The 26939-nt window shown below is 42.9% G+C and overlaps 1 protein-coding gene across 1 annotated transcript; it reads left to right on the top strand.

The window, feature by feature from the left end:
• Positions 1–4592: 4592 nt before the first annotated feature.
• On the top strand, positions 4593–26744 carry bms1 (BMS1 ribosome biogenesis factor). The gene is made up of 23 exons (XM_034119694.1): positions 4593–4736; positions 6033–6213; positions 6661–6851; positions 7397–7476; positions 7659–7847; positions 7978–8120; positions 8977–9098; positions 9934–10127; positions 10288–10430; positions 11410–11954; positions 12809–12910; positions 13726–13880; positions 13987–14068; positions 14233–14306; positions 16797–16988; positions 17105–17293; positions 19489–19669; positions 20030–20088; positions 20813–20935; positions 21731–21878; positions 22565–22740; positions 25489–25650; positions 26299–26744. Exons 2-23 carry the CDS (start codon positions 6041–6043, stop codon positions 26524–26526), a joined length of 3651 nt encoding a protein of 1216 aa, XP_033975585.1. The 5' UTR covers positions 4593–4736; positions 6033–6040; the 3' UTR covers positions 26527–26744.
• The last annotated feature ends 195 nt before the right edge of the window (positions 26745–26939 follow it).

Raw genomic sequence — 26939 nt, 5'->3', positions numbered from 1 at the left:
GTACTCGCCGTGAAGTTGTTTGCGGCCTGCCAGTAAACCCAAAGCAGAAGAAGAAGAAGTGACGTCAGCGGTTCATTTCCCTAATCCACCCCCAGGAACTCATTTTGGCTGCTTTAGTTCATCAGAACTAAAAGAGCTCTCATGAACTAAAGTTCTCATGAACTATTGTGGGAAAAGTACTTGGTGTGAACGCGCCCAATCCCAAACCACACCCTACCCCTATACCCTCTGTTTGCGCGTTCGCGCGGAGGGTCCGCCACATTAAGTGCTGTTCCAAACCAACGAGTGTGGAGCGGTGTGGAGGGGGAGTGGGCTATCAAGCCATCAAACAGTGAGTCTTCATCGGTACTGACTAGACCGGTCTCTACCTGACCGGTCTCAACGCTGTGTGTGTCAGGAAACAAGCTGTTAACAAGTAGTTCCAGCAAACATCCACTGATAAACTGCGATGTTAACAACCTCATGATAACCTCATATCTTTTTACTTAGGATCGTATACCTGTGTTTAGTCTAGAAAAAGGTAAATGTGTGCATTTTATTATAAAGTTGTGTATATTTACAGACGGTTGCAAAAACTAAGAAGCTTATAAAAATCAGGTTTAAAACTAAAAGAGCTTTATAAAAAAGTAACACAATTAAAGATGTTTGGAGTTTTATTTTAGTTATGAATTTACATTTTTTGTCTAAGAGATGCTGATTTGAAACCGTTGGTATATCTCTCACAGGCTCCGCCCTCTACTGGACTCTATGGGTACTACCCCTTTATCATATCATGCAAGCATTCATCCACTGAGACTTCTATAACCGTAGCCGGCCCCGGGGCGGGCCTACCTGAATGCGTGCACATCCCACTGTATAAAAGGAGGCCTCGCCTCCTGACTGTCATCCTTTTCTCTTCAGCAAGCAAGAGAACAACTGAGCGAAGCTAAGCGAGAAGTAGGAAAACATGGACTCACCTCTGTTGGAGCAGCGTCCCTGCCCTTCGTGCCAGGGCTTAATTGATGGCGCCGATCTCCACCGTCGTTGTGTCGAGTGCCTGGGGTCTGACCACGCGGCGGCCAACCTGGCCTGCAACGCCTGCCAACCTGGCCTGCAACGCCTGCCGCCTGATCCCGCGGCTCAGCCGCCGCCGGGAGAGGCGGAGGACCCAGACCTCGAGGTGGTGGAGATGGAAGAGCACGACGACGGAGTGCCCTTCGTGTTCGCCATGCCAGCGGACCGGGCCCGGCTCGCCCGGCGCAGCTGGCCTTCGTTTCGCCCCCCCCCCTGCCAGACATTTGGCGGTGTGTGGAGGCAACGTGGCGACAGCCACTTAAAAAGAAGGCTCCAGTGGCGACGTGGGCCGGAATCCTCAGGGTGCAGGGCCGGGTGGGCAGAGGGGAGAAAGCCTCTGCCCCCGCTGCCGCGTGACCACGAGATCCTCGAATATCTGGATAAGATGTTCAGGCTCGGAGCGCAGATGGCAGCAGCGGCCAGTAATCTCGGCTTGTTGGGGGTCTCGCTGATCACCCCTCAGCAGGACATCCCCGCCTCCGGACGGGGGCGATTACTCGGACCGCTGCGTGGGCCAGATGAATAATCTGGTCCACGGTATGGCTACCGCAGCCGGACGCGTGATGTCCCTGGCCACCGTGGCGTTGCGTCAAGCCCATACACACAGCACCTGCAAGACTACAAAGAATGATGCTACGACTACAAAAGTACGACATCACTCTTGTGTACAAATGCGGAAAGCAAATGTTCCTGGCTGACACTTTGTCGCGAGCTCCCCGCAGCTCCACAGTTCAGCAAGCTGAAGAAGAGGACAACTTCGACGTAATGACTGTTAACTACATATCTTCTTCTCGCTTAGAAGAGTTAGAGAGGCACACCGCTGAAGACATGACTCTGCAAACACTCAGCACCACTGTCAGACACGGGTGGCCCGCTAAACAGCATAATCTTCCACATGCCATTAGACCGTATTTTCCTTTCAGAGACGAACTGATTGTTGAAAATGGAGTCATAATGAAGGGTCACAAAGCAGTTATTCCTCTGTCACTACAGAAAGAATACATCAGCATCATGCACAGAGGACATCCTGGTGAAGAAGCTACAAAGCGGAGAGCACGTGGCATTGTTTTCTGGCCAAATATGACAGACAACATTCACACAGAAATACAGTCATGCTCTGTATGTAACAGCACAAAACCACACCAGCAGAAAGAACCACTCCATCTGCATCCAGTTCCAGACCTGCCGTGGTCAACTGTAGCAACTGACATCTTTGAGTGGCACAATCAGCAATACTTAGTGCTAGTGGACTCATACTCAGGCTGGTATGAGATAGACATGCTTCGTGATATCACTGCAGCAACAGTCATTGCAAAGCTGAAAAGACATTTCTCAGTTCATGGAGCACCTCACACACTCATGTCAGACAATGGAAGGCAGTTTACTAGCCAGCGCTTTAAAGACTTTGCCTCACAGTGGGACTTCACTCATATTACCAGCAGCCCTGAGTATCCCCAGTCCAACGGGCTAGCTGAACGGGCTGTGCGCAGTGCGAAGCAGCTCATGGAGAAATCTCATAGAGATGGAACTGATGTTTTTCTTAACCTATTAAACATCAGGAATGTACCACGTGACACAAAATTAGGATCTCCTGCACAGAGACTGATGTCGAGACAAACACGTACAACACTCCCAGTCTCGGTGAAGCTGCTTGAGCCAGATATGCGTCACCCACAAGAGGTAAAAGCCCAGCTTCTAAACAAGAGGTTGTATCAAAAACAGTGCTATGATAAGTCAAGCCGACCACTACAACCTTTGATGGAAGGACAGGTTGTTAGGATGCAGACCCCACAAGGTTACAACAGGACTGGAATGATTCAAGAGATCTGCAAGGAACCCCGGTCGTACGTCGTCCACTCAGAGGGGAAGCTGTACAGAAGGAATCGTAGGCACATTCTGCCTGTAGATGAGCCGGTCCCGTCACGCACCTCTACAAGTGACACCGATCATCAAGACACAGGACTTGAGTTTACAGATTGTGACACACACACAGGAATCACTGAACAGTGAACACATGAGGGCTGATGTTCCCACAGCTAAACTGCTGTCAGACACTCCCGAGAGTGTCTACAGGACACGCTCAGGCCGTGCTATCAAGCCTAATCCCAAATACAGAGACTGAAGCTTTGTCATGTATGCACAAGCATACCACTCTGAGAACAATGACTCTAAACTGTTAGTTCACACAGCAATGCCATATTGAGACTTAAAGTTTTGTTTCACAGTGCAAATGTACTCTATTTTAGTAATCTACTTTGTTACTGTAGTAATTACTGAGTTAATTGCTACACTCATTCTTTGAGATTGTGTAGTGTTCATCAGTTACTAAATGCACACATAGTTTGATAATGTGTACATTCGCAGCATTTTGTATGTTCTGTCATATGTGTTCAGTATAACAGTTTTGTTCATTACTGTAGGAAGAGCTAAAGAAAGGGGATGTAGAGTATTCGCATTTGGTCTCTGTTGTCCTTCTGCAGACACCGTACCGGTGGTAGGGATCTACAGGCGTGGTTCGTGTATTGTGATGATAACAGCCATGTGGATATAATGTTGCTCCGTCACTAATAGGTTATTAAACCAAGTTCTATGATAAACATGACTCGTTTATAAGAACATCAAACAATTGTGAACCTATAACTGAGAAAAAAAGTAACAAAGGAACACAATAAGTGTAAGGATAACTAACTGTAACGTGTATTCCAATGTACCTTTACTTGTACTGGTCATAATATGTCTATTCTATTCAGAAAGAGTCACATGGAATGTATAGAGGCATGCAACTGCAGGAAACATGACAACACCTGCCGGAACAGTGAAGATGACGCTGCGTTTTAAAAGTGCCTGCCTTTTGGCAATTTCCTGTAGGGTTTGATGTAAAAAAGGCGGTGTGAACAGGCCCACTCCTTCATTGCCTTAACAATGGATGGCCTGAGAGCTATAATTTGGGTTTATTTGTTGTTTTAATATATTTTTTACATTATAAATGTTTTAATCATTGATATATGGTGGTGTTTTATGAGATACTTTTTACCATTTCAGTATGATTTGTATTGTTATTGAGTTGAACATTAAAATGCCACCCATATGTTCTTACTGTATTGGAGCAAATAAAAGCATATATCAGTGGCGAGCCGTGACTTTTATACCTAGGCCCTCTGACCTTTAATTTAATTCAAGTTTGTACCTTGTTTCGTCAAAAAGTAATGTACTAAAATAGATTTCAGCCTGGCGGTGGCGGCCATGTTAGATTTCTCAATTTTGAGGCATTCTGGGACATTTTTGAGCTTCATATACAGCATATTTGGATTCAGCACCCCTTAATACCCCTAGAAATGTTGTATAGCATGAATAAACACAACATTAATTATTTTTAAATAAGCACATTCTCTGAAATTCTGCCTAGTCTATAATACAAAAAGAAAGGCAAATGCAATTCAAATTTGAACAGAGATGCATCCTTTTTCATCATTCGAGAAGCAAAGGCCACGTTATTCTGATTTCTGAAGCGGGCCTGCAGAGGGCGCTGTTGTCTGTTCCACAGGGCGGAACCTTTTAGCATTGTGTTTCCACCCGGTTTCCTACGGAGTGACGCTTTGGTTCGCTTCCGGGTCGGGGATGCAAACACACGTGAGAAGTGAAGAAAACTGACTCTGACTGGACTACAACAGCTTTATCTGCAGGTATTGCGACTAATGAATTATTATTTCCCAAACATTTACCAGATATGTGAAGCTAGCTTTAGCTTCACTGCTACACACACACAGAGCCTCGTTACTGCGGCTGGTAGCGGTGTTCCTGAAGCTCACACTGAGATAACACGAAGCTCATGTGCTTGTTGGTGTAATGGTGAACATGGATTTAACATATAATTACCTTTCTGAGAGATTTTGCTATTGCATCATATTTGTGTGCCAGTAACACACACCAACAATATTCAGTTGTTTTTATGTTTTAGTTGTCCTAAGTTACTATACAGGATACAGTTTTATTGTTAGTATGTGGTTAATTGTATCACATGTCACTGAGGAAGAAAAAGGTGAATCAGGCGCCTTTTCAGTGTTCTCATCACTTACATGATTTAACACTACATGTCAACATTCAAATTCAAAGGAGCTTTATTGGCATGACCATATCGAAAACAGAGTATTGCCAAAGCATGTTGTACAACATTCTCTGCTATAACATGTGCCAAACTGATCATGCTCTTACACACAAACCATAACTATGTGTGTAATCTATTCTAAGATAATACTAGATACACTTTATTGATCCCTAATTTGGAAGTTGTTTTGTTACAGCACCCTGTTTACAAGGCAATGCACATGGGTTTAAATCAACAGTAAAACACACTCAAAAATGTAAAAAAGTGTTATAAATATGAAAACTCAATAAACAAACTGAGTGCCGCTGCAATAAGGTGCCACCTAGATCTGGCAAATTAAACTGAACTGAGTTTAAACCGTTATGAGGGGTGGATGCAAAGATTAACCTTAATATATTAACAGTTGCAGTTGTGCAACTCCTCTCTCAGGTGCAAACATGACAACTAGGCGTGGAAATATTAAACTTTTGAATATGAACAACAGTCAGTCACAGACAAATAGTCAAATGGCCTTTATTTTTTTACCCATTCTACATGATAAGTGCTTGAGCTGAAAAAACCTTGCTAACCGTAAGAGTGCTCTGTGATGGAGAGTTTATCCATATCGCTTGCCGTTAGTCTATAGGTGAACTCACCAGTTTTTTCTCCTTCTCTCCAGGCAGCAACTTCCCATTCCATCACAGTAAACATAATAGCTTTTAGTTATATCCCCCTTTTTTCTCAACACTTTCACTGTCTTGTTAAAGTCCTTGTTGGTATATGTCAGTGTGCATAGCAACAATGAATACTTGAATCAATCCCAGTTATTTTCATTGGGATCTGCCCTTCTGAGTCTCTGTGAAGATAAACCCAAGAGGAATTGTGTGTGCTTCAGTGGACAGGATGGAGGGGAAAGAGAAGGAGCAGAGGAAACATCAGCAGAAGCACAGCGGGCCGAAGGCAGAGAGGAAGAAGCTGAAGAAGCAGGGTCCAACCACAGAGGAAGATGCTCGCAAACGCAACCCCAAAGCCTTCGCTGTGCAGTCGGCTGTACGCATGGCCAAGACGTTCCACAGGTCAGTCTGCGCTCTGCCGGCATCCAGACCTGATGTCAGTTCTGTTGTTCTTAATGCCCACTTCCAACAAGGGAGGAATTCAAGTAGAATGACCCAATAATCAGGTCAACTCAAGTGTATTCAAACATTATTAAAAACATATTTATTCAGATAAATATTATTCAGAATTATTATTTAATAGTGTGATTTATTTTATGAGGATCTGTACCAAACAATGATTTTTCAATCAGTCTGTAGAATACAGTTGGTAGGCTGTGGCTCCTCTGTAGCTCCACAATACTACATTCAGATATTGTTTCATAATGTGCCCTTTACTGCAATAAGGATAGTGCACATATTGTAATTTAGAGAAAAATGCAACTGATTGTGCAGCCCCATGGTCCACCAATAAAAATGTGATAAATGAAGCAAACAGTAATGAACTACTTATCATGTATATCTTTTTAGGTCCCAGGACATAAAGACCAAAAAGCATCACATCCCCCTGGTAGACCGGACTCCCCTTGAACCCCCTCCAGTTGTGATTGTAGTAATGGGACCCCCTAAGGTGGGAAAGAGCACCCTGATCCGCTGCCTGATCAAAAACTTCACCCGGCAGAAGCTGGGGGACATTGTTGGACCTGTGACCATCGTCTCTGGTGAGATTGGCACCCAGTTCTTCTTGAATAGATGGGTCATTCCATATCAGCTCAGCAGCACCTCCTGCAGATCTTCATGGGTTTTCTTTAAATACAAAGCATGTGAAAACTTCTATTAGATGAATAGGAAACAAAAAAAACAACAACAAATATATAAAAATATTTGAAACTTTCTTACAATAAAATATCAATTCTGTGTAGTATTAATATACTTCTGTCAAGAATACAAGTAATTATATGGTCCACTTCCTGCTGCTGTTAAGATATTTTAGCTATTGACCGTTTTCTACTGAAATACTTGTTGTGAATGAATCAAATTGAATCTATGTCCATTAGCTTTTACCTCATGATTAAAAAGAGCTCGTGTTTTTTAATATATTTAGCTTGACATCATCAAAAAAAGTGGTTTAGTGTGTCTGTTTTTCATAAAAATAGTGGTCAAAACAAATGAGACATTGGGCAATAATCGATCTAAATTACAGCCATCTGTGCACTATTAGACATTCATCCGTATTGGTTTATAATTTCTCTCCTTGTATTCTCAGGAAAGAAGCGTCGCCTCACTTTCATGGAGTGTAACAACGACATTAATACAATGATCGACCTCGCAAAAGTAGCTGATCTGGTACGTTTTTCAATGTTCTTGTTTGCTTGTTAACAGTAAATGTACTGTAAAATAAATGTCCCTGAGTTGACACTAACCAACAGAGTTTGTTAGGAATTATCTCAACAACATGACTAGAATACAGTCTAGGGGCTGGATGAAGTTTTATTTTCTAACTGAACTGAATGGTTCCTTCCCTGCAGGTTCTGATGCTGATCGATGCCAGCTTTGGCTTTGAAATGGAGACTTTTGAGTTCCTGAACATCTGTCAGGTGCACGGCTTCCCTCGCATCATGGGTGTGTTGACTCACCTGGACTCCTTCAAGAACAACAAGGTCCTAAGGAAGACCAAGAAGAACCTCAAACACCGCTTCTGGACGGAGGTCTACCAGGTAAACCAAACGGGATCCAAGTGAACTGTTGGGAATGACCCCTGCTGCTTTATAGAGGATCTTGTACACTGATATTTGTATTTACCTTGACAGTATGTGTGATTAAAGTTTTTATGTTTGAACCTGCCAGGGGGCCAAGCTGTTCTACCTGTCCGGCATGGTGTACGGTGAATATCAGACTCAGGAGGTGAAGAACCTCGGCCGCTTCATCTCAGTGATGAAGTTCCGTCCCTTGGTGTGGCAAACCTCCCATCCCTATGTGCTGGCGGACCGGTGAGTGGTTCTGACTGTGCTAACTGATGACTCTTTCATTTCACCCCAATCGTACATTTAAGCAGTATGTTTACAGCAGAGTTCCAGCATTAGATAGTTTACACTTAGAGACAGTAGATAGTTAATTTTCGTCTAAACGAAGACATCATTTAATGAACATTCATATGCAATCTTTAACTTGCATGAAACTTTACATATCAATAAGCCTGCTGGCAATCAACCCTCAAAACACTCTGACTTGACAGCAAATATACACAATGTATTTTTATTTAGCAAGCTATAGGTGGTTACACTACAGGCATTAGTCCATATTAGCAAACAGGTGACGCTCTGTTTCACACACACACACACGTCATTTACCCGATAACTACAATAATGATGCAATATAAATCTCAATACTGCAATACAGCTAGTTTGTCTCGTATTTAATATACACCTGTTTCAATACTTTTGCTCACCTGAAAATACAGAAGCACTTCACTGCAGCGCAGCTTTAAGTGGTGTGACCTACTAAACATTATAGCTCCTACTGCATATGACATATCAGAAAACACTGAGATTATATATAACAAAACACAAAAGCGCTTATACAAAGTAAGACAGCCATGTTTCACATTCTAGTGTCTATCAATAGGCCCGACATCACCATGGGTCCACCCCACTGTAAACATTCATGCATTTTTGAGTGTTGTGTGAAAACGTGTGCGGGTGTTGCAATATACAGGTGTTGACAATAACCACATTGGAAAATAATTGATAGTATGTTAATTAAAGGAACAGTTAATGTGTAACTGATACAGGTCATGCTTTTACTCTGTACACTACTTATCAATCATTGTTTTGTACTTGCAAACAGTATGGAGGACTTAACTGACCCTGAGACGGTGAGGAAAGACCCCAAGTGTGACCGGACAGTGTCCCTATACGGCTACCTGCGAGGGACATATTTGAAAAACAAAGGCCAGGTCCATATCCCAGGTAAATAGGCAGAGTTACAGAGGAAAACTTACTGTAACACGCATCAGAAATGCTCCAGAATAGCACTAATGAAGTTGCTCTTTTTATGCCAGAAGAGTGATTGATAAAAATGTGTATATAAAGGCCCGGACACACCAATCTGACAACAAAGAACTGACACAGACGGACCCCGATTGTTGCTTCGCCTCGCGTCTCTGCGTCTTGGCCATGTGTTGCAATGGAACACACCTCAAAGACTTCAGCCGACGGCCAAGTAGCACGTACGCACTGCGCATGCGTGAGTGACAATAACTCTCCTTACCAGCAGGCGGCTGTAGTGTGTATTCGTCATTCAAAAGAGGCAACAACCGGAAGACAGACTGCGTGATACACCGAGAGAAGAAGAACAGACTGCGTGATATAAACAAAAACAAATAGTGTGTGCGTTCCATTTTCACTCTACAGCGAGAAACTCATGGGGCTTTCCCGAACCTGTGTCGAGAGCTGGAGTTAAATGAAATCTCAGATTTGCCTTCTTAATAGTTTGTTTACGTCCCTCACTTCCGTTTTGCTTCTCATGCACTGATTCGCTAGCTGAACAGCCAATCAGAGTGATTTATTTTGCCGACTGCCCGCCGATTCACGGCTGAAAAGAACCGACGGTGCGGGACCCACCAATCTGAGTAGGGCGTGTCGCCGCTCATCGTCGGCCTGATGCCCACCGATAATCGGCCTGGTGTGTCCGTGCCTTTAGACTTTAAGCTTCTAACTTACCCCCCAAATACAAAGAACAACTCGTGATCAAATATATTGCTGTAAACATGTACAGTAACATGATGTGCTGCTGCTCCTGCAGGTGTGGGAGACTTCCAGGTGACAGACGTGAACTTCCTGCCCGACCCGTGCGCCCTGCCGGCCGCTCAGAAGAAGAGAGCGCTGAACGAGAAGGAGAGGCTGCTGTATGCCCCCATGGCCGGCGTCGGGGGCGTGGTGTACGACAAAGATGCAGTGTACATCGACCTTCCTGCTAGCCACGTCCATCAGCAGCAGGTGTGTGGAGAGTGTGTCTAACATCTGATGGGTTAAAAACATGTTCTGGCATACAGTGTGTTTTTATATTTGCTTGTATTCATTCACCTAAAATGTTCCCCTTAAATCAGATGACACGTGTTGTTAGAACCTGCTGAGATGTGTCTTGTTCCCCCTGCAGGAGGAGGTGCGGCCCACCACAGAGCTGGTCCAGTCTCTCATTGACACGCACTCCACCCTGGATGCCAAGATGGCCGCCAGTAAAGTGTCTCTGTTCAGCGGCTCTGCCACCCTGGAGCCGTCAGACTTCGGAGAGGAGAGCGGGTGAGACGCCTCCCTCTGCACTCTCGCATGAAACAGGCTCACTTTGCACATCACTAGGGATGAACATTACAACTTTATTGAAACATGGCCGACATTTGGTTTTAGCTGAAGGGAATAGGATTTAATACACTACATTATATGCCGGCCAGAGGTCGCGTTAACCGAATATTTTCCGTCTATGATGGATTTTTTTTAACAATGACGGATAAATCTGAAAGCCGTCCGTCATTTTGACAGATTAGAACAAACTCAGAACAGCGCCAAAGTTTCTCCGCAGAGGGGCTCCGTGCCGTGTTATGCATGCCAAAAGGAAATGATATCGTTTCCAAACCCAACTTTGGCGAACAGATCAACTAAAGTATTTGCTTTACGCTGTGCACGTTCCCGCGAGGTGCTGTGGGCATGCATAACACGGCGCTAACAGTTCATGAGCGAGCGTCCTAGCGCAACCTCTCATGCCGGCCAATAAGAAACAAGAGATTGAAATGCCAATCATATGTTTGAGATCATTAATGCCCCTTTCACACCAACACGTTTTCAGCGCCGGCTCGGAGCTAGAGCCTGAAAAGTACCGGTTTTTCCTGTTCACACCGCAGCGGTGCCGCCTCTTAGCTCCGGAATCCAGTTCGTTTCCAGCTCCAAAAAATTGTCGGTCTAGAAGCAAGACTCCGGAGCTAAGAGGCGGCGTCGCTTACGTCTCTCTTTACGTCGAGGCGTGCAGGAAACTAAACCCACCTCCCCTGGGGATGAACGCGAGCATCTCAATATGTGTGTTTCCAACTAAATGAGTCAAACACAACCACAGTTAGCAAGATAACAAAAGCTCTGGGTATTAATTAAGGGTACACACGTGGAACACACCGATGACAAAAGAATGGTAAAAAGTGTCTTAAATGTTCTGCTGATTAAGAGATTATCCTGCACTCTTCTTTTGAAAAGGAAATGTGATTTTTTTTTCTTGTCTTCTTGTGTGTGTTAGAGAGAAGGGGGGTCCTCAGGAGGAGTCTGTCTGGGACCCTAACACCCAGAGAGAGAGGAGAAAGGTGGTCTTCGCTGAGGAGGATAAGGAGGAGGAGGATGATGATGATGAGGAGAGTGGGTCCAGTGATGATGAAGAAGGTGACAATGAGGACAGTGACCAGGAGGAAGAGGATGAGGAAGAGGATGAAGACAAGGACAACCTGTCCAAGTTTCTCAAAGGCGCCAGGGCCAAATCTGATGTGACAGTAGAACCTTCAGCAGAAGCTCCTCCTGTGAAGAAACAGAAAGTGGAGAAGAAGGAGCAGCAGGAGCAGAGCGGAGAGCTGCCTGCGTTCGCCGACAGTGAAGACGAGCTGGAGGTGAGTGAGGAAGAGGAGGAGAGTGGAGAGGAGGCCGGGAGAGCAGGAGACTCTGGACACTGCTCTGAAGAGGACGAGGAAGACGGTGTGGAAGAGTCTGAAGATGAATCAATGGAAGAGGATGCAGCTGACGCTACAATGAAGAGTGGCAGTGAGGAGGAGGAAGAGGAGGAAGAAGAGCTAGGTAAATACACTGCTAAATCTAAAAGCTGTTTTAAGTTTCCTTTCAGATTATGGGTCAAATATCGGGATACAGAGGACCAATATGTATGACCTTTTCTGTTTCTCCTTTGTGTTTGTGATAAGTCCATCTATTAGCTGTTTAGAAGCTTTTGATCCTATCACATCATTTCTCCATTTTCTAAGTCTGATTTAGGTGGCTCTTGCTAAGATGCCAAGTGTTTGTTGTAATACTCATTCTGGCCCTAGGTATCTGAGATGTTCTAAACGAAACCAAACGGTCCAGATATGCATCAATACAAATCATTTCTAGTTAAAATATACACATGACAGTAATGTTACACAACTAGAATTGAGCCTGACAAGTAAATTAATTTGCAGGAATTAATTAGTTTTTACAAATCAGTCAAGGATTTTGGATTTGTTGTCACCTGTTCTTAAGTCATAAACAGAGGAGAGAATACGGTTTGGATCAGAATTAGAACATTTATTTTCACATTAAGTTTATAGGGCAAAACTTTGCGAACTCCACTGCAAGTTCTGCAAACCCCAGCATGTCATACGATCCAAAGCTCCAGAACAGATACAACATGTTTTTTGTGTTGAGAATATTTCCCAAGTTCAGCTCTTTTAGTTTTGTTTTCATTGATTACACTGTTACTGTTATTTCTTGGTGTACTCCGACATGTGTATCTGTACAGAAACTGTTACTTGATGTTCCATGTGTCAGCTCAGGCTCCTCAGAAAGCTTCTCATAGGTAGAGCTTCAATTGGTCCGATGGGACCTTAAGGCAGCGAGCCTTTGTCGATGTTAGGTAGTGATACGGATCACTCATTTCATTTATCTTCCATCCACAGGGGCTCTGAAGTGGAAGGACGGTCTGCAGCAGAAAGCATCAGAAGCGTTTCTACGGCAACAAGCAGCTATCCCCAATCTGAGAAAACTGGTTTATGGCTCAGGTAGGACTCTGGTTGCATGTGCACATGACATTTATTTCCATTGAAATGATGTATTTTTAGCATAAGAGAATATATCTCTTTATCTATATGATTGGTTACTGTTGGCCAATTCGTCACCCCGGACAAAATATCCGAATGAATATGTTATTATTGTCTTATTTCATGATCTCATTATTATCCTTGGCAAGTGACTTATGCCCCTTTCACACCAACGCGTTTTCAGCGCTGGCTCGGAGCTGGAGCCTGAAAAGTACCGGTTTTTCCTCTTCACACCGCAGCGGCGCCGCCTCTTAGCTCCGGAATGCGGTTCACTTCCAGCTCCAAAAAATTGTCGGTCTAGAAGCAAGAGCTTCGGAGCTAAGAGGCGGCGTCGCTTACGTCTCTCTTACGTCGAGGCGTGCAGGAAACTAAACCCACCTCCCTGAACATGGGTCGACTGAAGAGTCTCGTCATGCCTGCCTACAAGCAGTAGCGCTGAGCAAAGTGGCAGCTCTGGGCGGTGTGAGCAAAGCGGCAGCTCTGGGCGGTGTGAACAGAGCGGGAGCAGAAAAGGGAAACCGGAGCTGAACCAGAAAAGCTCTAGCTAGGAGCTAGAAAGGGAAAAGCGCTGGTGTGAAATGAAAGCCGCATTAGTGTACATTATCTTCCAAATATACAGAGTATTTCCAAGTGAAACAGAAGCTGTGCATTAAGCCATGTTTGTACATTTTGGTTCTAATGTCATGATGATGTGGAAACACATTTCTAATCCACATGATAACATATACACCTCTGATTTTCAGTGTTTTGACACTTATCCCTTTTTGTTTTTTCAGTTGTGGCGGCAGATGACTCTGAGGAGGATGAGGAGGAGGAGCTGGGGGGGCTGTTCAGAGTGAGCCGCCCTCAGAAGAGTAAAAGGTTCCGGGCGGATGCTGTGGACTGCTCCCGCTTCACCCCCGACTCCGCCCACAACTGGGACCTGGAGGAGGTGAGTGGTTGAGATTTTTAACGTGCTGTTGGTATGAAAATAAGTAGAAAAAGATGTTGAGATGAAACCTACATTCTTTAAAGGTTGCCATGTTTTTGTTTTCTAGATGCTGAACTCCATCAGGGACTGCTTTGTGACGGGGAAGTGGGAGGAGGGCCAAGATGCTGCCACGCTGCTGAAGGAGGACGGTAAGAGAGGAGGACCAATTCTCCAAGTTATAAAAACAATTATTATTTCTGAATACCGGACATATGAGGATGTTTCTTTACACGGTTGAGTGCTTTCAGTACTGTTGATGTGCGATGTTGTTTAACAGACCTTAAAGCTAAGTATTGTGTGTCTCTGTGTGCAGAGGAGCTGTACGGTGACTTTGAGGATTTGGAAACGGGACAAATCCACAAGAACAAACCTGGAGATCAGGCCGAGGTACGTCTGATGTACAGGGACACTATCAGACTTTCACTACATGAGTTTCAGAGCCAAAGCAATATATAACTAGAAAATGCATTTCCTGCAGAAAATGCGTGCGAATGCTGTAAACTGAACATTTGTGGCTGAATTTAGCTGAAAATGCAGAAAAAGCTGAATATGTTATTAGCTGAATGGTAGCTGCTTTTAGCTACAAAAATGCAGAAAAAGCTTAATATTTAAAAGAAAAGGTTTAAAAAAACATGTATAGCCTTGATGTCCTGAAATAGCTGAATAATGTAATAGTTGAATGGTTTCTGCAGCTGAAAATAGGCTGAAGGAGTTAAATATCAGATGTAAGTAGTAGTGAATGAATTTGTATTAAGATGAGAAAAAGTAAAAAGGCTTGGGAAAGCAGCAGAATATTTGAACTGCAAACTTTTGAACTAACTTGATGGTGAATTATCTGTCGCCATGGCAATGGCATTTGATAACACCCCATAATACGCTTAGATGTGTTGATGGCTGCATCGTTACCAAACCTGTGAAGTTTTAGGCCATTTCGAGCATTTTCACTGAAGTTTTGAGAAAACCGTGTTTCATGGTGAGCATTGTGTTGCCATGGCAACGGCATTTGAAGAAGTCTCAAAACTGTCCCGTAGATGTCTTCACAGCTGGACTGTTGGCACACGTGAAGTTTGAGCACTTTTTGAACATTTTCATAGGAGTTATACATTACATTAGGAGGTTACATTACTCTCTCTCTTCTCTTGATCGCCCTCTCTCTTCTCTTGATCACCCTCTCACTTCTCTTGATCACCCTCTCAATCTTCTATCGCCCTCTCTCTCTTCTCTTGATCGCCCTCTCTCTTCTCTTGATCGCCCTCTCTCTTCTCTTGATCGCCCTCTCTCTTCTCTTGATCGCCCTCTCTCTTCTCTTGATCGCCCTCTCTCTCTTCTCTTGATCACCCTCTCACTCTTCTATCACCCTCTCTCTCTTCTCTTGATCGCCCTCTCTCTTCTCTTGATCGCCCTCTCTCTTCTCTTGATCGCCCTCTCTCTCTTCTCTTGATCGCCCTCTCTCTTCTATCACCCTCTCTCTCTCTTGATCCCCCTCTCTTCTCTTGATCACCCTCTCTCTCTTCTCTTGATCACCCTCTCTCTCTTCTCTTGATCACCTCTCTCTCCTCTTGATCACCCTCTCTCTCTTCTCTTGATCGCCCTCTCTCTTCTCTTGATCGCCCCTCTCTCTTCTCTTGATCACCCTCTCACTCTTCTATCACCCTCTCTCTCTTCTCTTGATCGCCCTCTCTCTTCTCTTGATCGCCCTCTCTCTCTTCTCTTGATCATTCATCATCATTGGTGTGTGTCTGTGTGAGAGAGAGAGAGAGAGAGTGTGTGTGTGTGTGAGAGAGAGTGTGTGTCTGTCTGTTTGTGTGTGTGTGTGTGTGTGTGTGTTAATTGTTACAGCTCAAATGCATTGCAATGACTTCCATGTTAAAAAAAGACTTTAAAAAGCTGAATGTTTTAAAAAGTATAACATATTTTGAAGAAGTTGAAAGTGTCCCCATCATGTGCTGAAAAGGCTGAATAGTTTGATATTTGAATGGTTCCTGCAGCTGAAATTAGGCTCAAGGAGTTAAATAAAGATATTAAATGTAAGTAGTAGTAAATTAATGTTTTCAAACACCTGTGTGTGTAAACCCAGAGATCAAAGGTTACCATGGTGACGACTTATGACGATTTACCAACTGCAGCACTGAGTCCCATTAAGAATGCATTGAGGATTATATCTGACAATTTTGCCACCTGTTCAAAAACTATGGCTCCTATCAAAAAAATACCAGACCGTGAGCATCAGCGAACCCCAATTAACTGATATATGTTGTTTTTTTTGGTTTTGTGTGTAAAATGTGGAGATGGGTTTTTTTCTTATCACATGTGTATTATTAACATATTAATGTTTAATTATCTCATTATTACAATTACAATGTGGAACATCCTGATACCCCTACGTTGTCAGGATGTTCTATATTCACTACATTTCTGTATTACTAGAACTTTGACGCTATTAGGAAGGGACAAGCATCTCAGAATGATGGCTGTACTGCAGTTAACATGGCTATTCCATTCGATTTGAAATAAAAGTATGACTTTGAGAGGTTTTACAGTTTTATCCTTGAATGAAAGGGTGTTCTAGTATTCTGGGTATGTAGAAACACTCAAAATAAAAAAAGTCAATACTGTAGTGCCGTGTTGTAGTTTGCACTTTGCAGACTGTACTTTGTTTTGGATGGATAAACAGCAGTAGAATGTTTAGAGCTATTCTCTGAAGCAGCTCATTTGAAAAACACATGTATTAGGTCCTGAATAAAAAGCATCTTCTTAATATTTGATGGCATTAAAGGCTCTCAAACATATGACAGGGTATTCCAATGGTAACAGTTGTATTTCAACTCATTATTACCTTTTAGTTTTCTCAGTATGATGATGATTTGTGATCTGCAGGATAATGAGAACGATGAAGATGATGACGATGAACAAGAAGAGAGTCTGGTGAAGGTGGATGAGGATGTGACCCTGAAGACCAAGCGTCTGGAGAAGAAACAGAGGCTGAAGGAGCGATTCGATACGGAGTACGATGACGGAGACGCCACGTACTTTGACGACCTGAAGGAGGAGCTGCAGAAGCAGGCGGAGGTACGGAGGATCTGTTATTCACATAACATACACATAACAGCTGCTGGAATCATACATCTGACAAAGATTCATTATACTGAACATCTATATGAGAATATCTCTCTGTCTTCCATCAGCTGAACAGGGCGGAGTTTCAGGATGTGGACGATGAGACCAGAGTGCAGTACGAGGGCTTCAGGCCGGGGATGTACGTCAGAATAGAAATCCCGTCCCTCCCCTGCGAGTTCGTCACCAACTTCGATCCCCATTATCCCATCATCCTCGGAGGCCTGGCCTCAGCGGAGGGCAATGTGGGATACCTGCAGGTACGTTGGCTATGATCTTCAGTAGATCTACTGTGGACCTCCTCTGTAGTGGTAGTGGTCATTCAAACATCACACGGAGACCAGGAAGGATGAATTAGATATATAAATGTTGCAACAAAAAGAACAGTTGCTGTCTAGAGCAGGCATGGGCAAACTAAGGCCCGCGGGCCATATACGGCCCGTTGGGCTTTTTAATCCGGCCCGCCGAATATTTGTACAAAATTGTCCAAATTATAGTAAAGACCGCATTCATTTTGCCTTTTTCCTGCAATACCCGGCATTTCAGTTGATCCCACTAGATTGCGCACTCTAGACACAATTGACCTTTGCTGGAGTCTGGCCCCACTCTGCAACCCGGCAAGATCCAAGAACCAAATACGTCATGCTTACATTGGAGGGGTTCGAGATTAACCTGAGCAATAACAGTTCATGGCGAGTACAGCGAATACAAGTTGTACCAAGCAGTAGTGCTGAGCAAAGTGACTAGAACGCGACCACACACTTATAAAAAACACTTATATAAAGTCAGGCAACACTAACCAGGCTTAGTGTGATTCTGTTTATTTGACCTTACTTTAATGACCATCCGTTCACTGTTACTGACCATTGTGAAGAGGCAGACGTTTTCCTGTTGTTTTGTATTATTGCAGCTATCGGATGGAATCAATACATGGGCTACATGTGGCCATCACAAGTAAAATCATGACGAAAACTACGCCGGTAAAATATGCGTGTAGAAAACGGCTTATAGATAGATAGATAGATAGATCGTACTTTATTGATCCCAAATTGGGAAATTGTTTTTGTTACAGCAGCATAAAAGGCATTTTACAATAAAACAAAATATACAAGAATAGAAATAAAATAAAATAAAATATAAAATAAAATATAAAATATACATGTCAAAATACAAAATAGAAAATATACATACAGATATTATATATATATACAAATATATATATATTCAAAATATATGGAATTATGGAGTATTAAATATGAAACAGATTATGTGTGAGTAAAATGTACAAGGTGGTTTTATTTCTAGAGAAACTATGGAGCAGAGAGTTCTCTTCCAGCCAGAGGTGATTTGTTGTACAGAGTTATTGCAGTGGGCAGGAATGTTTTCCAGTATCTGTCCTTGTGACAGGGGAGCTGCAGCAGTCTGTTGGAGAAGGAGCTCCGTTGACTGTCCAGCTGCAGGTGGAGAGGATGGGTGGGGTTATCCATGATGGACAACAGCCACAATATGATAGCAACAAGTAGTCAAGATAGTCTGATTAGCTTCGGTTGCTATGCTAACATCACCTATAGAATGCCAGATAAACTTTCATAACAGCGTTGTGATGCCAAACAGCGTCAATTCAGACTGAAACACATTCACTGATGGGGATGGGGGATATGTATCAGCTGCTTGTGTGACAGTCGGACAGCGAAGACTTTCCAGCGGCCGCTGCCGTGAGTTAACAGTAGACTAAACTCCGGTGGAAGAGCAGCACTGCAGCGGGCGATAATGCCGCTGAACCACATTAATAAACACCACGGCACTCTGGAGAAAGGTTTAAGGTTGGAGAAGTAGTTATTTAATTTAATCTGGCTTCGTATGATTAAAAAGTACCCGACGCAGTCCTCTATTGATGTTGTTGTGAGCGGTGTTGCGGAGAAAATCAGCGACGTAAAACAACGTGTGGGTCATAAGAAAGCACGTAAACGGTTACGTCATGACGCAAACGGTGACGCAATAATTCACCTTTGAACCTGCATCTGTAACAATGAGTGGACCAAAGAAAAGAAAAGTTGACAATGTTAATGAGGAGTGGACAGCTAAATATTTTTTCACCGAAGTGCGATATAAGGCTGTATGTCTTATTTGCCAAGAAACCGTTGCAGTTTTAAAAGAATACAATATCAGCCGCCACTTTTCCACCATCTGCTACTGGCCCGGCCCGTCTGTCAAATTTTAAAACTCATAGTGGCCCCCGAGCCAAAAGGTTTGCCCACCCCTGGTCTAGAGTGATGAGTGAGGCAATAAATGCACAAAACACAATATTTGTATGAAAATCCTCTTTATGATCTTTACTGCGAGGACCCTACAGTGAGAAATATAGAACATAAAAGTTATACAAGAAAACACCAATCACATTCTGTGCATGTTATAAACATGTATCTAAATATTTGTTTTTGTTTTTGTGTGTCAGATGCGTTTGAAGAAACACCGCTGGTACAACCGCATCCTGAAGACCAGAGACCCCCTCATCCTGTCTCTGGGCTGGAGGCGCTTCCAGACCATCCCCCTCTACCACATCGAGGACCACAACGGGCGCCACCGCCTGCTCAAATACACGCCGCAGCACATGCACTGTGGAGCCTCCATCTGGGGTGAGCCCACACTGGACTATAGGGAAGGATGTTTTTCATGGAACTAGAAAGAGTGTGTGTTGTAGCGTCTTTCTCTAAATGGCTGTGTGAACATGAACACAATAATCAGATTCAGGTTAAAATAAGACAACACTTTCATTGGCTGCGTTCATAAATAAATACATTTATATTTCTGGTTCCATGCTTTAGATAAAAGTGATATTGATAGCCTAAAACTATCATCTGTGATGTATTAATACTGGCCCTCTAAAGTCAGTGGAATAACTTCTTCTTGTTTATTGAGACTTTTACTCCCGAGCTTTTGACAAGAAGTGTTCTCTAGTTATGCCTGATATCATAATAATAATATGTCTCCCTCAGGTCCGGTCACACCGCAGGGAACAGGCTTCCTGGCTCTTCAGACAGTAGCAGGAATCAAAGTAAGTCACTCCTCTCCAGTGATCAGTGTGAAAGGTTGCTTCAGTTATCAGTAGTTTGTCTGAAAAAGCTTGACTGAATTATTCCTTTGTAATGATGCATTAAAAGTAGGGATGCCAGCGATTATTCGATTTTTCGAATATTCGTTACAGTCTCCATAATCGAAAATTATTTTTAAAATTCGATTTTATTTATATATTTTTTTATTATTATTTATGTTTTTCTTTTTTTTCCTGGCTTAGTTTCAACCAAAATATAGACTAATGCTAATAATAGTAATAGTATTAATAATTGTAAATGGCCATTGGTCACACCACCAGTTTGTTTTACTGTAAACTTGGAGGAAGCCAGCAGCGCAGGCTGCGCAGAGTGCAGGCTGCTGCTGCCTGCTGCAGCCTGCTACACACCGACCCCCCCCCCCCTTCTCCGTCACACGTGCGATTGATTTATTGGCGATATACAGAACAGTGAGAACAACACAACTAAAGATGAACAAAGAAGAGTTTCTCGTGGAACTACTTCGAACTGACAAGTGCAAATGAAGTAAAATGCAAGCTCTGCGAAAATACTTTTTTTTCCTTCTCTCCCGCGGGGGGGCGGAGGCGAATAATCGATTAATATTCGCCAGGGCTGTCCGATTTTCGAATTTGATCATGGTCAGTTTCTGGCATCCCTAATTAAAAGCTGTGTGTAGTTTACTTATAGACTGCTGTTTTCCCCCTGCAGGCTAACTTCCGTATTGCAGCCACAGGAGTCGTCCTGGACCTGGATAAGTCTGTGACCGTAGTGAAGAAGCTCAAACTCATCGGTTACCCCTACAAGATCTTCAAGAACACCAGCTTCATCAAGGTAGAGAAACCTCTGATCATCTTTATCTCATTCAGGTCTACAGCTCTGAGGGGGACACTAAAACAGTTGGAATAAGATGTGAGAGATCAATAGTGGACATAACCCACATTATAGAGACATCTGAAGTATACTCGTTAACAGGCTAATCTGTAGCATAATCAATGTCAGGGTTTATTCTGTTGTCTTCCAAAAGAAAACATTGTCCTTGGTTGAAGGAACTACATAAAAGACAGACATGTGACAATGAAAACATACTTGATAACTGAAACACATTCGCTAACTAAGGCCCTTTCAAATCTACCTTTTTTGGTCTGGACTTATGGACTTTCCAGTTTTATTTTAACCAAAATTACATGAGTGATCAGTGCAGAGTAAACAGTTAATGTTTCAGGTGGTAGTGAAGGTCTCAGTTTGTCTCTTAGGATACAACGTGTTTTCTTAAGACCTGAGTATAATCCATATTGCTGCCTGTATACTTTTCAGTGAAAGGCAATAGAGCCTGTATAAAAAAACATAAATTGCGAGAATAGGGAGTACTTCTTTAGTGCAACCATTGTAATGTGAAACCAAATCTAACAGGAATAAATATACTGCAACAAAAACACAAATCTAGGTCTGACTTTAACGTGTAAAAGGCCCCAAAATAACCAAACATATTTGTTGTATTTGTAGAGAGTCAGAGTTGATGCTAGTGTTTTTCTCTCCATTAAAAAGTCACAACGATGTGAAGAAGCAGTTGTTTAATATGTAAATACTTGTTATGTGCATTGTTTTGATTGGACTCTGTGTTCACAGGGCATGTTCAACACAGTGCTGGAGGTAGCGAAATTTGAAGGCGCTTCTATACGAACAGTATCAGGGGTCAGAGGTCAGATCAAGAAGGCTCTGTCTACACCTGCTGGAGCTTACAGAGCCACGTTTGAGGACCGCCTGCTGATGAGTGGTGAGCTTCTGCTTCACCTGTGTTCTTATACTGCAGACTGTAACACTCACATACTTGTCGTCTTCATAACAGTGTAGTGAAGACAGCATCACAAGAGCTCTGCAATGCAATTGGATTTTGAAATATTGCTCTGTAGCAAACACGTTCCGCTACTTCCATGTTTTTGTTCAGCAGGATAATCTCCATTTATTAACAACACTTTAATTATTGTTGAGGCGTAAATGTAATCGCCTGAAGTAAAGTAAGCTAACATTAGGCTATAAAAAAAATTGAATCACTGTCACATGACTTCACGTCACCTCCGCAAAGCTAAAGGCGGCTAATGCTCGGTGTGATGACGTTTAGTCCAATTTGTTTTACTTTTTAGCAACCGTGGTTTTTATTACTCATAGAAGCTTTAGACTTTCACGAGACTGGTATTTATTGATGTTTTTTACATCGTATAACAAAACTTGAAAATCTCTTCAGCTTGTGTTAACCACAGACCTTATATTAGACATTTAACCAAAAGCATGTTCAAAATGTAATCTAACAGTTGACTTCCAGACAAAGAACCGGAAGTACCTAATTTCCAGGTTTTAGGACCGATTCCTGCACCCCTCTATTGTTGTCTTTATTTCACGTCAGACAGAGTTGTGTTGCTCCTGAGGGCCTCTTTGGTCTTAATGCTGATGTGTTTGTTGCAGACGTGGTGTTCCTGCGCTCCTGGTTCCCGGTGACTGTTCCTCAGCTCTACAACCCCGTCACCTCCCTGCTGCTGCCCGTCAGTCAGAAGGACGGCTGGGCGGGCATGAGGACGCTGGGCCAGCTCAAACATGACCTGGGCATCCGCAACAAACCCAACACAGACTCTCTGTACAAGGTAGGCCTGAACACCTGGCCCAATGAAATAATGGAGATAAGGAGCAGTGCATTGCTCTAATGGCGCATTTCCACTGCAGGGCCTCGCACGGGTTAGTACGGTATAGTTAGGCTTTGGTAGGCCAGGCTCACTTTATGCTGCGTTTACAGTTTAGTAGCTGGGGCAGTATCTATAGTAACGCAGTGTAGGCGGAGCCGTGGCGTCATCTTCAATGCGAAACACAAAACCAACACAGCCATTAGCTGTTAGCACTCAGAGCTCACAGCTCCTCATATCTGTTCAGAAACTAGACAAAAGTTAAACAAGTACAAACCACAGACTGCCTGTGTCATGGTGAATACAGTCGCTGGTTTATTTATGTCTGTAGGCCGTTGTTGTGAGTGTGGACGGTCGGAGCATATACTGCGTTAGCTTAGCCGATCTCCATTTAGAAAACACGCATTTTAAAAGGTGTTTCTCCTGCCGTCTGTCTGCAGACTTGTCAAAGCATTAATTCATGGTTTTTACTAACCGGTATCAGTATGTTGTTACTTCGGCATCATTTTGAAACGTGTATTACAATTAAATCACGGTCAAATATGTTCATCTTGTTGTAGTTGTAGTTGTAGCCACTCACGTCACTAGTTTAGCATATTCAGCCCGGTTGTTGGCCCGGAAAGAACCACTATTTTGGAGGGCCAGAAAAACTGTGAAAAGGTAGCCCTGAGCCGGAACTAGCCCTAGTGGATACGCAACAAAAAACGGGCCAGGTTGGGTACGGCACGCTTAAACCGTGCTACGCGCTGCAGTGGAAATGCGTCATAAGTGATAAAAGTCCCAACCACTATACTACTGGGTATTTATTTTAATGACTTTTTCATCAAGGTTTTAGAAAGCAAAAAGAATCCGCAGCATTTAACACTCATGAGGATTTACAGCAGGCATGGGCAAACTAAGGCCCGCGGGCCATATACGGCCCGTTGGGCTTTTTAATCCGGCCCGCCGGATATTGATACAAAATTGTCCAAATTATAGTAAAGACCGCATTCATTTTGCCTTTTTCCTGCAATACCCGGCATTTCAGTTGATCCCACTAGATGGCGCACTCTAGACACAATTGACCTTTGCTGGAGTCTGGCCCCACTCTGCAACCCGGCAAGATCCAAGAACCAAATACGTCATGCTTACATTGGAGGGGTTCGAGATTAACCTGAGCAATAACAGTTCATGGCGAGTGCTGAGCAAAGTGACTAGAACGCGACCACACACTTATAAAAAACACTTATATAAAGTCAGGCAACATTAACCAGGCTTAGTGTGATTCTGTTTATTTTACCTTACTTTAATGACCATCCGTTCACTGTTATTGACCATTGTGAAGAGGCAGACGTTTTCCTGTTGTTTTGTATTATTGCAGCTATCGGGTGGAATCAATACATGGGCTACATGTGGCCATCACAAGTAAAATCATGACGAAAACTACGCCGGTAAAATATGCGTGTAGAAAACGGCTTATGCCACAATATGATAGCAACAAGTAGTCAATATAGTCTGATTAGCTTCGGTTGCTATGCTAACATCACCTGTAGAATGCCAGAGAAACTTTCATAACAGCGTTGTGATGCCAAACAGCGTTGTGATACCAAACAGCGTCAATTCAGACTGAAACACATTCACTTATGGGGATGGGGGATATGTATCAGCTGCTTGTGTGACAGTCGGACAGCGAAGACTTTCCAGCGGCCGCTGCCGTGAGTTAACAGTAGACTAAACTCCGGTGGAAGAGCAGCACTGCAGCGGGCGATAATGCCGCTGAACCACATTAATAAACACCACGGCACTCTGGAGAAAGGTTTAAGGTTGGAGAAGTAGTTATTTAATTTAATCTGGCTTCGTATGATTAAAAAGTACCCGACGCAGTCCTCTATTGGTGTTGTTGTGAGCGGTGTTGCGGAGAAAATCAGCGACGTAAAACAACGTGTGGGTCATAAGAAAGCACGTAAACGGTTACGTCATGACGCAAACGGTGACGCAATAATTCACCTTTGAACCTGCATCTGTAACAATGAGTGGACCAAAGAAAAGAAAAGTTGACAATGTTAATGAGGAGTGGACAGCTAAATATTTTTTCACCGAAGTGCGATATAAGGCTGTATGTCTTATTTGCCAAGAAACCGTTGCAGTTTTAAAAGAATACAATATCAGCCGCCACTTTTCCACCATCTGCTACTGGCCCGGCCCGTCTGTCAAATTTTAAAACTCATAGTGGCCCCCGAGCCAAAAGGTTTGCCCACCCCTGATTTACAGGGTTGGTCAGTAATTTTTATTTAACAAAACAGTAATAGAAGTCAGACATATTAAATAGTGGAATACAATAATAGAAGAAATATCAGTAAATTAAATAATTGAATGTCAATAAAGATTTTTTTTAATACTTGATAATTATTTTTATCCAAATAAACATTTAGTGTGAGAATTTGCGTTTTTTATCAGTACATTGAATATCTTGTCAACTAGATTGTCAGTGGGACGAGACATTTGAAGCCATAACAATTGCCTTGCATTTTATTAATAGAATAAAATTAAGATCTATATTAAATAATCATTAGTTGGAGCCCCGTTATACATTTCACTGTGTATTTTCTGTTAGCTTGCTTGATATCAAAACTCCTTACAGAGTTGTCATGCAGTTAAAGCATGTGTAGTAGTGCGTGTTCTTCACACGGCTGTAATAAATCCTGACCTGATATGTGATCCATTCCCTTCCAGCCGGTGGTCCGAGCCCCGAGGCACTTCAACCGCCTCCACATCCCCAAGGAGCTGCAGAAGGCGCTGCCCTTCAAGAGCAAACTCAAACAGCAGCAACCCAAAGGAAAGACCCCCAGAGACCTCCAGAGGCCCACCGTGATCAGGGAGCCCCACGAGAAGAAGGTGAGCTGATGCATCCAGGGTTATGAGAGAGCATTCATGACCTCTGACAAATCACTGATTTATACTCAATTGAGTATAAATGTCGTACAAAGCGGAGAACATTTTAAAATGCTCAACCATTGAAGGGTAGGAATGAAAAATGATCCCCATATACTACCATACACAATATGGTATATAACCATATAAACAATGCTTGATTCTTTTAGGATAATCTATTGTTTCATCTACGCATCACTCTTTGTAAACATTATTTTAAAATTGAAAATAAAACAATTCCCCAATCATATATATCTCTGTCTCAAACTAAACTTTGAGCAGATGATACCAACATACAATCTAAGTTCAAATAAACAGCTGCTATATAGTAAATACAAATATAATATACCTAACAATATACCTTGACTGCATTTATAGTAACAATACAGATGTGATGATAAAGGCTTTGAGGAAATCTTGGTTTATTCATTTTAAAAGTGATTGCATTTTGTATTATAAACCTGTATAAAACCGAAATACTTGTGATGGAAATCATAACCAAAACTGTGCAAACGAGACACGATTCGTTGTGTATTGCTTTAACATGATGACCCTGGACCAGCAGAAAACGTGCTATATCTCTAAACCTGGTTATCCTGTCCCGATGTTTAGGTGGCTGCCCTGCTCAACGCCCTGAGCCAGGTCCACCACCACAAGAGGAAGAAGGCCCACACGGCGCAGCACGCCAAACACAAGGAGTTCCTACAGGAGAAGGGGAAGCAAGAGGAGGCCAAGCAGAAGAGACAGAAGGAGGCACGGAAGAAACTGTACAAAACCATGGGCCAGACGGACCAGAAAAAGCAGAGGTCCAGCCTGAAGGGGGGGCCCAAGGACGACTAACCTCTGAATGTGGACTCATGAGGAAACCCTCTGCAGGAAACCCTCTGCACACTGACTGAGAGGCATGGTCCGCTCATTGGACTGATGACATGCGTTACACACCTTTAGCATTGTCTATTTTATTGTATTTTTCTAGATGTATTGATATTGAAAGTACGCTGTAAAGGAACAGTTATCTGACTTTTGGAACTTGTTTGAATTAAACATGTTAAGGGAAACTGTTTTGTCAACAGAATGATATACCTGTTAATTCACGTAAGAGCAGTTATCCTCCTGATGGTTGGTGATTTTATGGGTGAACTCGCCATATCGTGGAGATATTATGCTATTTGACTAATCAGAGTATTCACAATATATGATGCTCTTGGTGATACAGTAATACAATTTGTTTTGTTATTAGAAAGTAAAAAACA

The sequence above is a fragment of the Trematomus bernacchii genome, unplaced genomic scaffold (assembly GCF_902827165.1).
Source record: "Trematomus bernacchii unplaced genomic scaffold, fTreBer1.1, whole genome shotgun sequence".
Classification (NCBI taxonomy): Eukaryota; Metazoa; Chordata; class Actinopteri; order Perciformes; family Nototheniidae; genus Trematomus; species Trematomus bernacchii.
The sequence above is the reverse complement of the archived record's forward strand: the minus strand, read 5'-3'. Positions and strand labels throughout refer to the sequence as shown.